General features: G+C 35.9%; 1 protein-coding gene across 1 annotated transcript in view; it reads right to left on the bottom strand.

Moving 5' to 3' along the window:
• Positions 1 to 4,077, bottom strand: part of LOC145685410 (T-cell activation inhibitor, mitochondrial-like) — a 52,166-nt gene extending 48,089 nt beyond the window's left edge. The window contains exon 1 of the mRNA XM_081757806.1: positions 3,920 to 4,077. Coding sequence (XP_081613932.1) covers positions 3,920 to 3,954 — 35 coding nt within the window. The 5' untranslated portion in view covers positions 3,955 to 4,077. The remainder of the gene's footprint in view (positions 1 to 3,919) is intronic.
• Positions 4,078 to 13,183: the final 9,106 nt, after the last annotated feature.

The following is a 13,183-nucleotide window of genomic DNA, read 5'->3' as shown; positions in this document are numbered from 1 at the left end:
GACTAAAAGATTAATGCACAAAACACGTCACGATCATTTTAAACTGGCCCATATGAACTGTTGAACGCTTTGAATGTTGTAACTGCTTACGACTGAAACCACAACACTTCAAACTGTAATTTGTTAATAGAAACTACATAACAACTGTCTACAACTGAAACACTACTTTCAGAACTTGCCCCTCCACTAATGCCATCTGTTGTTCAACGGTGATATTACCACTTCAATTGTACAAAAAACAAATGAAGGATCCTATATTGGTGGTTTAACCATTAAATTACATGTTCTAGAATTCCGAAATTAGGACTGAAACATAAACTTTGCATTTTTCGAGCTTGAGTCTAATAATTTGAACACGTCTGTACTTGTTTAGACATAACGACTGGAGACGTGAACACCAATAAAAATAGACAATTCGACGTTTACGGACTACACAACGAAGAATGGGATATGAATGTAGGAATTGCCCGCAAAAATAAGTGCTTAAGTATACAAAGATAATCATTTGCGTAACAAAGATGAAAGGAGCGAAGAGTATTATTGTAAAAATAAAAGTTTAAGACAAAAACATCTTGACTGGATATCAAGAAACAAGAACCACCACTGTAGTGAAAGAATCAAGCACTAATACTAAATGGATGTGGAGAAGAGTTGAAGAGACTTTCACCCAGCAGTGGACTGATAACAGTTGAGTATTATATAATATGATGAAGCTTATGCAAGTACTACTCGGAAAGGAATCTCCACTCTGAACTTACCTTCTATTTAAGTCTATCGTTATTAGTTTTACCATAAAGTTATTCTCATTTGTTTGGTAGTTCATCAGGATTCAAATAATTGAATGAATGGTGCAGTCTGAGAAGGTTCCAGGAAGCGGAAATTGTACAGTTAAAATGAAATACCGAAGAAAATGTGTTCAATCAATGTAGCTTCCAGTTTACGTTAGCACGAGTTCCGATATGGAAAAAAAAAAAAAAAAAAAGTAAGCATATTACACAACTGTGCACAGTACACACTTAAAAAAAACACTGAATAAATGCTATTTGCCTACTACTCTGATAGTAATCTTGGAAAACAAGTACCCTCACTGGTGCCCTAATCTTCTTTCTACCCACCTGTCTCCGCTCCTTCCAACGATCACTGGTGGGTGAAATAGTTCCATCCTACGTGCATATGAATAATAAAAGTACAAATTCGTTAATAGTTTCCTCAAGTCATCAGGAGAAAATTTTTGCAACATATACGGTGTTACTCAATCTGAGAGGTAGCCATGAACTAAATCTCGCCTATTGATTGCTCTTAAACGTGAACACTTCGCAAAAAATATTATTGCAGCATTACTGCTGTATTGCCGGACCACACAAAAATCGAGAAAAACAGGATTATTATATCGTTCCTATTTTAAAATACTAGGATGTGACCATGGGTCACTTGGTAGTGACTATTGTTTGAAATACAGTGTGGACATATGGCATAAAAATTAGCATAAAACACGAACTGGTAAACTTTACAAGACACGCTTCAGCTGCGCATCGATAAGTAGGGCCCTTTTAAAAAGTACAGTAGAGTTGGGTAGGGTAGAATAGAGTAAGATATAAATAAGAAGGGTAGGGGTTAGGAACGGGTTACCTTAAGGTTAAGTAAGTTTCGATACATTTTCATAAACTATTAGTGTGTAATTTCTCGTTTCTGAGTGAGTATACCTGCTGGAGCGGGCGTTGTAACCACACGAACCAACCTATGCTAGGTGGCCATTAAAAAATTATGAATGCTATCTAACAGTCAGGGCAGAAGCCCAGCAGGGGGGTCGAGCGGTAGTAAAAGGTCGCGTCTGTAGGGAGCAGGCGCGTCAGCGGTGGTGGGTATACGAATAAACGAGGATAGTAAAAAAGCACTTTGTCATAAAATGCATGGCTTATGTGTTGCAAAACTCTGGATGAGGTACTGCCATATAGAAGAGTATCAAGATGTACTAAATGAGGATGGATTCGATTAGGTTTGGTTAGATGTTATACTTCTTTTCTGTGGTTTCGTTTCCAGACTTAGGATAAACTGCTCGCCTGTTTAGTAGGCCATGCCGTTCACACAATTTTAACGACGGGCACTTCCTATTTTTCTATAACTCGATAAAACTCAACACGATATGAAATAATCTTGTCATTTACCATTTTCACACTGCCTTTCGCATAAAAGATAACAATTGTACCTCTCCCCCAAATAGTCCTTTCCGCCTCCATATATAGTGCCGCTCACAACATCAAAAACAACAAGTATTTTCTTAAATTCAATCATTCCCCTCACCTTACTTTCACTCATTCTTCCTCACAAGCCAAAATAAATTCTCCAATTTATCTGGGAAATTTTGTAAGGTTATAGTTAAGGAGCCGTACTTCCCATTTAGGGAAGGACGAGAAACGCCATACTTTCAGGAATTATTCATTGAATATCTACCTACTTAAAAAGTTGGTAATATACCCAATTTTAATTAGTTAATGAGTGATTTGAAATTAAAGAAGACGTGTGTGTATTCCGCTCTCGTTGTGTTGTCAACGTTCTGTGTTTACATAGGCGTTTTGCGCTTTTCAAATGTTGTATGTGACGTCATTGAATCATGGAAGTGCGTCTGCGCAGTTTGATATAGGCGGCAGCTGAGTGGAGGAGGAGGCAGAGTAATATGGCGAAGACGTGCACGTGGAATGTGTTGCGAACACGGTAAGAAAAAAATGTCGGGGGGAGTGATTAGCAGTGATTATAGTTATGTGAGTGTGTGACTCATGGAATATTATTGAGTAGATGTTGTTGAAATAAGAATTACCTCGAAGGGAAAGAAGATAGTTTGAACTCGCTCGGTTGTATCCTTGAACCATACGAGGTATATGAAAATGAATGCTTCGTGGCCCTTTTTCTCTTTTTCGTTGTAATTCTTAATTTGGCCCTTGTACTTATATGTGTATCCCTGTAGTGCCCTTATAATCCTTTAAGCATTTGAGGTATGTGAAAATGAATTCTTCTTTGCACTTTTTCTCTTTTTCGTTGCATTTCTTAATTTGGCCCTTGTACTTAAATGTTTATCCCTGTAGTGCCCTTGTAATCCTTTTACCATTTGAGGTGTGTGAAAATGAATGCTTCCTGGTCGTTATTCTCCTTTTCGTTGCATTTTTAAATGTTGCCCTTGTACTTAATATATATGTTTGTGTAGTGCCCTTGTACTTAATATATATATGTGTACTGCCCTTGTACTTAATGTATGAGTATGTGTGGGGGCAATTGAACGCATATCGCATATTTCGTGCACGTGGATACTTCTTAGTGTTGCACTAGTTATAAAATTGATTTTATTTGATGTACAAGTGGTAATATAACACATAAGAAACCCAGATCACGTTGCATTCTCACTTCATATTGGAGTGTGAATACAACATGATTTGGGTTTCTTATGTGTTGCATTACCACTTGTACATCAAATAGAATCAATTTTGTAGCTAGTGCAATAGTAAGAAGTATCCTCGTGCATGGGAGATAAGAAGTAGCTGTTCTTAACAATTACCTTTTGTAAAATTGGTCCGGCGATACAGCAGTTAATCTTTTATTGCAATCAAAATATTCATACAATAGTTCATTTGCACTAACTCCAAGCAAACTATTGTTTACAAACATATTCAGTACAAGGCTATTTTTGAATTACATTTATTACATTAGGGCATGCAACTTACCTTTTGGAGGATTTTAATTCAGCTAAGTTCTCAAAGTTGAGGTGTGTTCTCTCTTCCAACTAAATTACTATGAAGGAAATAAAAATACTACTGTCAAAAACGCTATGAAACTGCCAAAACAAAGATTTCGACAATTCGAAGATGATACCGATTCAACATTCAGATATTGAGATTTTAACTGTTATAAGAAAGAAAAAGAAAACTACCTTTTTAGCAAACCAAAGCTTCCAATTGATGACATGACATAATATGATTAATAATACTTGCAAATTTAAACTCATCAACCCCTATTAAACTACGCCATCCATGCTATAGCAGGCCGAGGCACTCAGCTGATGCCTTTCTTCTTCTTCTTCTTCTTCTTCTTTGAGTATACTACTACTAATAATAATAATAATAATAATAATAAATTTTATTGCAGAAACATCTGAGAACATCAGATGTATTACAATCGTCAGAAATAGAAGTTAAAATTTTTAGGGTTACATATATAACATAACATAATATACCATAATATAAACAAAGATTACTGGATAACAGACGCAAATATTTTAACTATCAATTTTGAGTTCAAAAAATTCTTCAACACTATATATACAATTATTAATAAGTAATTTCTGTACTTCTTTTTTAAAAGCCAGAAATGGAAGTTCTCTTAGAAATATAGGAAGAAAATTATAAAATTTAACTGACATGTAGTAAAAGGTCTTCTGCGTCTTACTATATTCACATCTAAATAATCCTAAACGGTTTCTGTTTCTAGTTTGATACGTATGAGAGTACCCTAACTCATTGTAAATATGATTGTTTTCCTTGATGTAAAGCAAACATTGGTATATGAAAATTGCAGGTACTGTCATAATTCCTAATTTAACAAAGCTTGACCTACAATGTGCACGACTAGGGAGACCGAGCATTAATCTTACACATATCTTTTGTATTTTCAATAGGCTTTTAATGGAGGACTGATGACCCCAAAGTATCGTTCCGTAACTTAAATGACTGTGAATTTGTGCATAATAAACAGTTTTAAGTACCTTTAAACTTACGCACAGTCTTAATCTACGAATTAGATAAACCCCTTTACTAGCTATTAGTGTGTACCAAGGATGTTGTAAATAGAGGACCTTCCCATATGTATCGTCATCCTATTAAATCGATAAAGCCAAAAACAAACCGAGCATCGGTACGTCTGATTGGCTACTCTCGTTCCCGCCATCGTTTAATTGGCTACTTTTGTTTCCCCCATGATTGTTGGCTCAAAACATTGCGACCCTATTGGGCGGAGTGGACAGAGTAGGGGTGGCGAAACTGTGACGTATGGCTTCAAAATTTTGTTGTAAGGGCAGATCCTCTATTTTATAAGATCCTTGGTGTGTACAGAAAATTAAACAATTTATTCTTCTTCTTTGTATACTTATGAAAAATACAAGACAGGCAAGGATGCCACAGTACAGAGGATGTGCCCTAAGTTTGCTGGTTCATCTTACCATAAGCTAAAGCTAAAAATGGCCATGTTTTCCGTGCTATTAAGTGAAAATTAAACAATTATCCATTTTTACAATATATATCTCTAGATTACAACACTGCTTAAATCATGTAATTGCGACGACTTGTAATTACACCAACTAAAAGTTATTCCACCAATGCTATAAAAGAGAAAGAAAACAAGTTTAAATATTGTAAAAGAATACGCCATTTTCAGCAGTGTTGCGAACTTTATCAATATTTATGATATCTCTAGAACGGTTTAAGATATCGAAGTGCTGTAAACGGTAAATAATTTGTTTGCCAATTGCAAACAACACAAGTAATTAGATATAATACTTACCTACAGTGGCGTATTTAGGGGGGTGGCTTCCGGGCTTAAGCCCCCCCCCCGAAATCTTACTTAGTATAGTAAAGTAAATGAAATATCCTGCAGAATTTTCACATTTCCAGGCAAAGCCCCCCCGAAAGTTAGCAAAGCCCCTCCCGAAACAAAATCGTAAATACGCCACTGCTTACCTAAGCATGTTTTTTAAAAAAATCAAATTTTCAAGCCCTTATGACTTCGTTGCTATTCATTCAAACAAGTCACCATGATCATAGTACCCACGCTAAGGTTGCCTTCTTTCGCTGTACATTCTCTTGTCCATTTCCATTGTGTTGTATGTGTGATAGAGGCTTCCAAACTTTGGATGTTTGTGATATTATATCACCTTTAGTTTGCAACACTGAATAATAAATGTGGTATTTTAAGTTTTCGTTTAACATATTGATTTGAAATGTGTAATAATCTGACGTAGTGCCATTTGAAAACATATAACTTTATACTGGGATGGCAACACTGTTCACTGGTGGTCTTGATCTTGGTCTTGGTCTTGCACATCGAGTCTTGGTCTTGGGCTTGCAATGGAACCCTTGGCCTTGGTCTTGGTCTTGGTCTTGCACACCCAGTCTTGGTCTTGGTCTTGGTCTTGCATGCAAGAGTCTTGCAAGTCTTGCATTTAAGAAATCTCAAGCTTTTTATAGGTAAATTTTACTATGGATGTAAAGGGTAATGAACTCTACAATGCACCAGTAGTAACGGAAATACAATGTATGTTTCTAAATGTAATATACTTTAACGTTGTGTAGGTATGATGATAGTGTAGTCTTTTTAATGGGTGCCCACGCTTCACTACTTATAAGATATGCCTAAATCACAATGTTTCATAATCAGTTTATATTTTTAACAGATCCAACACTCCACTGGTTCCCAAACTGGGGAGGCTATCCCTAAGGCGCATGAAAGAAAATCAAGACGGCACAGATTATTGAAATACCATGAATTGCAGAATTATTTTTACACTCTAAAGGCATCAGAGTTTTCGTTGGGTTAAACTAAAATAATAATAGGTCTAATAATAATAATAATAATAATAATAATAATAATAATAATAATAATAATAATAATAATAATAATAATAATAATAATATATTTCGTTAGTTGGTCACTTTTTTACTATTAGTAAAGCGCTCTGTAATATCGGTCTGTAATTATTTTTTTGTTTCTCTCCCCTCCTCCTTTCCAAGTTGCGGGGCTGAATTTGGATTTAAACGGCATCACAAGTGTCATTATTCGTCTCAGAGATCCCGAAAACTATGAATTCGGCACTAATATTTGGTCATTCTTGATCATTATTATGTATGTCACAAAGACAGTCACTTATATTTTTATGCTTTTTACATATATCTCCCTCCTCCGCTCCCCTACGTTGCACTGTCAAAGTAAAATGATAAAAATCGCTCCAGGTCTGAACTTCATCTGTGTTGAAAATTTGATCAAGATCGGTTCAGTGTTTCAATTATTAAGTTTTTAATATATATATATATATATCCCCTTCCCTCCTTCTCCCCTAGGTTCTACCATCAAAGTGAAACAAACTCTAAAAAACTTTCCAAGAAAGAGCCTCATACATGTTAAAAATTTGATTGAGATCTGTTCAAAAGTTCTTAAGTCACAAACTTAGTCACTTTTATTTTTATTTATATTGATTTTTATACATCTCCTCCTCCTCTACGTTGCTCCATCAAAGTGAACTGACATATAACATTCTAGGCTTGAACCTCATCTATGTTAAAAATTTGATCGAGATTGCTCGTTTGGTTCAAGTTATTAAGTTTTATTTATTATTTTATAACTTCCCCTTCTCTCCCCCCTAAGTTTTACCGTCAAAGTGAAATGATGAAAACACTCCCAGCAGGCCCGTGCTGGCCCACCGGGACACCGGGACGTGTCCCGGTGCGCCCTCCGAAATATCACAGTATAAATAAAGGTACAAGTTTTTAGTAATAAATTCTTACACTTTTATTGGTAAAGAACCCGTGAAAGGTGCAGGGCGCCCTTTACATTAGGCGCCCTTCCGAGACCACATCAAAGATGAACGATGTTATTTACTCTTCTGTATAGCACAGTTCTGTACAATAAATACACACAGTTACTGTTGGCGAAGAACCCGTGAAAGGTACAGTGCACCCTTTACATAAGGCGCCCTACGAAACATCACATTATAGATAAGTGGTTTTAGTTATCCTGTATAACAGCTTTGTAGAACCTGTGAAGAATACAAGGCGCCCTTTACATAAGATGCCCTGCGAAATATGACTTTTTTAAAAATTTTATTCTTCTGTATTTCAGTTTTGTATTACAAATTCACAGTTGCTATTGGCAGAGAAAAGGTAAAGAGTATAACCTAACTAACTCACTCACTCTATGGCCTATGGAAAGGTTCAATGCCGCGTTCACAAAAGCTCTCCACTGACTTCTATCCTTAGCTAACTGCATCCAGTTTCTTCTTTGTATTCCAATTTCTGCGAGATCCATCTTAATATTGTCCTCCCATCTGCGCCTAGGTTTTCCTAATGGTAGTTTTCCGATTGGTCTTCCAGTCAAGACTTCGAAAGCGTTTCTACTTTCTTCCATTATAGCTACATGACCTGCCCATCTAAGCCTCCCAGACTTGACGACCCTAACAAAGTTGGGTAAACCGTATAAATTATGTAATTCCTCGTTATGAAGTTTCCGCCATTCCCCATTCCCGTTCCTCTTGGGTCCGAATATTCGTCTCAGGATCTTGTTCTCAAATACTTTCAGAAAGTTATATAGCTATAAAACGAAACAATGTGATACATCAAGAATAGTTCGGATAGTCAAACGTACGATGCATTTATATAATACTACATTGACACTAGTCTCTAATTTACGATTTTTACGCATCGAAGCTTTCACAGTCTTAATATGCATCCATATATCCGAGCATATTGATTGTTCCTGTGTGTTTTAAAGCAGTGTTCGGATAATCAGTACCTGTTGTATTAATGAAATAAAGCTGTATTAATTTCCGTAAAATGTGGTCTTCCTGTTACCACGGCACGGCGCGTCCTCAGGTTGTGGATCGAGAAGATGGCCTCTGGGATATAGAGGTTAGCTGTGAATATACTGAGTAAGCAGTTGCGGACAGACAATGGGTGATAATCCAGCTGGAGAATTTGGTGTGAGGCTAACAACCTCATCCATTAAAAAAAAAAAATCAGATAAGTTCGCAGAATCATCGGATCAGAACTGATAACTTGGCACGAACTCCGCAAAGTAAAATCGACATGAGATTTGGAACATAAAATATAACAAGTCTCTATAGGAAAGGTGCGGTAAAATTTGTAAAAAATGAGTTTACAAATAGAGGTTGGATCTAGTGGGATAGCAGGAAGTTAGATGAGAAGGAAATGGAGAAGTCAGGTCGGGAAATTTTACGTTATTTTACGGAGAACAAATTAAAAATTACCAACTAGAAACAAGGCTTTCCGTTCACAAACGAGTGCGTAATATCAGCAATTACATAGGTTGAATTTGTTAATGATAGATTTTCTTTTACTTCTCTTAAGGGTCGGTGGTGTAATATTATTGTTTTAAATGCACATACCCCAACAGAAAATAAGGATGGCGATTAAAAAAAATACAGTTGTTACGAAAAAATAGAACGGGAATTTGATCATCTCCTGCATTACCATATGAAAATTCTGTTAGGCGGTTTCAATGCGAAGGTAGGACCAGAGGGTATTTTCGAACCGATTATAGGGAATAAATGTTTGCATAAGGATGGTTGTGACAACGGCGTTAGACTCGTGAACTGTGCAATATCCAGAAACGTTATCGTGAAGATTACAAAATTCCAACATCGCGACATTCATAAATATACTTGCACCTCATCAGATGAAAAACCCATATTCAAACTGATCATGTTTTAGTAGACAGAAAAGAACAGCCTAGCACAACTGATGGTCGGTCGTTCAGAGGAGTTGATTGTGATAGTAAGAGAGATACTATTGTGGAATAAAGGAAATATTCAAGATCTGAAAACGAAGCGTTATTTAAAAAAAAAAATAGAGGAGAGCCAGGTGAGAGGGGAGCCAGATTGAAGTGTCGAATAGATTCTCGGTTTTAGAAGGTTCGGAGTGCACTCGTGTTCAAGATACTTGGTTGAAATTAGAGATTACATTAAAATTTCAGCAAAAGAAATATTGGAGCACGCAGAAATACGTAGGAACAAACCATGGTTCAACCAGGAATGTACTAAAGTAGCAGACAAGAGAAAACAGAAGAAACTGCGTTGGCTACAAAATCCGAACGAAATAACTGCATAAAATTTCATTGTCATCTGGCAGAAAACTTCTAAAACTTTTAGAACAAAGAAACGCGACTTTTGAAAGTTAAAATTAATTAACTTGAAGATAATAGTGAAAACAAAAACATTCGGGACATGTATAAATGCATCAAGAAACTTAAGAAGGGCTATCAATTTCGTCCTTATATATTAAAGAAACCTAAAGGAATAGTTCTCATTGATACAGATAGCATCTTAAATAAATGGAAAGATTTCTTTCACGATTTGCTTAACACATAGCCAAAAACTAATGCACATGGAGAAAGTGAAATGCATGCAGCATAACGGTATATTCCAGAACCTAACCAGACAGAAATAGAAATCGCTATTTAAAAAATAAATAAATAAATAAATAAACACACATCTCCGGGTGTAGACGAAATTCTGGTTGACTTAATTTTAGCTGGAGGGGAATTATTGTAGAGCAAGATACACAAACTCATTCTCATTATCTGGAACAAGGAGGATATACCACAAGAGTGAAGAGAATCAATCATTGTTTCAGCTCAGAAGAAAAGCAACAAAACAGATTTAATAATTATCGAGGCATTTCTCTTCTGCCAACATCCAATAAATCCTCTTAAACATTGTATTAGGAAGATTGACTCCATACGCAGATGAAATTATTGGAGATTATCAGAACGGATTTAGGTAAAATCGATCAACTATCGACCAGATATTTACCATTCGACTAATACTTGAAAAGAAATGAGAGAATACAACATCCTGGCACATCAATTATTGACTTTAGACTCTGGTAGGAGGGAAACATTGTACAACGTGCTTACAGAATTTGCAATGATTGCAAAGATATATTTAAATGAATCCCGAGGTAAGGTTCGAGTAGAGAAATTCTTGTTCACGAGCTTTCACGTTGAGAATGACCTGAAACAAGGAGATGCGTTGTCGCCATAATTATTTAACTTTGTTCTGGAGAACACTATAAGGAAAATCAGAGACAGCAATCAGGTACTAGAGCTGAATTGTATTTGCCAGGTTATGGCGTATGCTGCTTATGTAAATTTAATAGGGGATGATAGAACAATAGAAAGGAATGCAGAAATGTTGCTTAACACTTGCAGAGATATGGGCTTAAAAGTAAATGCAGAGAAAACTAAATAAATGGAAGTTTGTCGGGGTCGCAATACTGCATTTTATGGATGCGTTAAAATACCAAACAATATTTTCTTTCGACAAAGTGGATACTTTCAAATATCTAGGATCATTATTAACACACCAAAACCATAATCACTAAAAAAATTGATGACAACTGAAAGCAGGGATCTCGTGCTATTATTCAGTTGAAAATCTTTTGTTGTCGCTAATTCTGTTGAGGAATTTGTAGCTCAAAATATAAAACGATAATCATATATGATGTGCTGTATGGTTGCGAAACATGATCACTGACTCTGAGGGAAAATCGCAGACTGAAAGTATTTGAAAACAAGATTCTTACACCGATATTCGAACTCCAAAAGGAGCAGGAATGGGGAAAGGCGGAAACTTCATAACGAGAAACTGCATAATTTTATACCGTTTACCAAACATTGTTAGGGTCATCAAGTCTAGGAGGCTCAAATGGTCAGGTTATGTACCCAGAATGGAAGAAATTAGAAACGCTTTCGAAGTTGTAACTGGAAATCCAATGACCGTTAGGAAGACCGAGGCGCAGATGGGGGGACAATATTAAAATGGTTCTCGCAGAGACTGAAATATAAAGTAGAAACTGGGTTCAGTTTTCTAAGGACAGAAATCAATGGAGAGCTTTTGTAAACGCGGCAATGAGCCTCCTGCGTCCATAGGCGTGCTATATTAAGTTGTTGATACATTTAGCTTCTTTTTACTTGAGAGAAATGTTATTACAGGAACTAAAAAGTTTTTCTGTAGTAAAGAGGATTTCGATTCGAGGTTAGCTATTTACATTAACACTAAAACAAATTTGGTGGTGATTTTGATATAAAATGGCATCCACACTTTCTTTCAAAGTCTCTCTCTCTCTCTCTCTCTCTCTCTCTCTATATATATATATATATATATATATATATATATATATATATATATATATATATATATATATATATATATATATATATATATATATATATATATATAAATTATTCCCGTTTGTATGGGCGCCCTTTTAGTAGACTTGTCCACCGCCCTCATTAGTATCCTGACGGCCCTGACTCCCTGGCCCAAACTCCATCTATGTTGAAAATTTGATCGAGATTGGTCAGGTGGTTCAAGAGATTACAAGTCACAAAAATAGTCACTTTCAATTTTATAATATAGATTTATTGTTGTAGTATAATGTTATATCGCTCAATCCTCGATGTGTCGTATACCTAAGAAGGCTAAAAGTTATATTGATAAACAGTTATTCAACGTATAAGCATCCGCCCATTAAATCAAACTTGCGGTCATATGTACTAAGTTTTTGTCAATGTTATGAAAATGTTATTTCGATATTAATTTTATGAGCACACATTAAGAGTCTTCATCCCGGCGAAATTAAAATACCGCTAATTTTATAGTAATTATGTGATATCTTCAAATAGGTAAAAGATAATTGAAATATGGGACAAGAGCGCCCTAGACAATATTATTTTGCGTGAGGTACCGTTATCACAAGTTACCTAGTGGCTTTCCGTTTTCAGATGTTTAGAAACGCGAAAATAAATGCCGATTTTCAACATGGCTCGAAATCGAAAGCAGATAAGTGAGTCGCGATAACGGTTTCTCATGTAAAATAATATTGTGTAGGGCGCTCTTGTTCCACATTTCGATTATCTTTTATCTATTTTAAGATATCACATAATTACTGTAAAATTAGCGGTATTTTAATTTCGCCGGGTTGAAGACTCTTAAACATTTCCAACGAATGCTTGAGTCTCGGAGCCAAGGCTATACCCATATAGTCGACACCTAAGGTGTACGGTATTACCAATGTTCAATGCTGCATTTGGCACCCTTCAAAAACAAACCGCGTAACTCAATTTGTATCACTCCGCCCACGAGTATTCAGTGATTGGTGCAGGAGAAAATGCTTCGTCTGTTTCCCGCAATATTTCTGCTTCTGCACGTGCATGTAATCCTTCACTGGTAACCTTCCTGCCTGCATGACCATCATCAACTATAGCGCGCGCTCTGCGTATTTGTCAGTGGTTGTAGCTGTTTTCTTGTTAAATTTAATATTTTTGTGTAAGATATCAATCCACATGTAGAGATGTGCTTTTAATTGAAACTAAAATGTTCTTAGTGTGATTTAAAAATACAATAATTGCT

This window comes from Thermobia domestica, chromosome 1 (assembly GCF_964235325.1).
Source record: "Thermobia domestica chromosome 1, izTheDome1.hap1.1, whole genome shotgun sequence".
In the NCBI taxonomy this organism is placed as follows: Eukaryota; Metazoa; Arthropoda; class Insecta; order Zygentoma; family Lepismatidae; genus Thermobia; species Thermobia domestica.
Note: the sequence above shows the minus strand (reverse complement) of the source record. Positions and strands in the feature narration are given on the sequence as shown.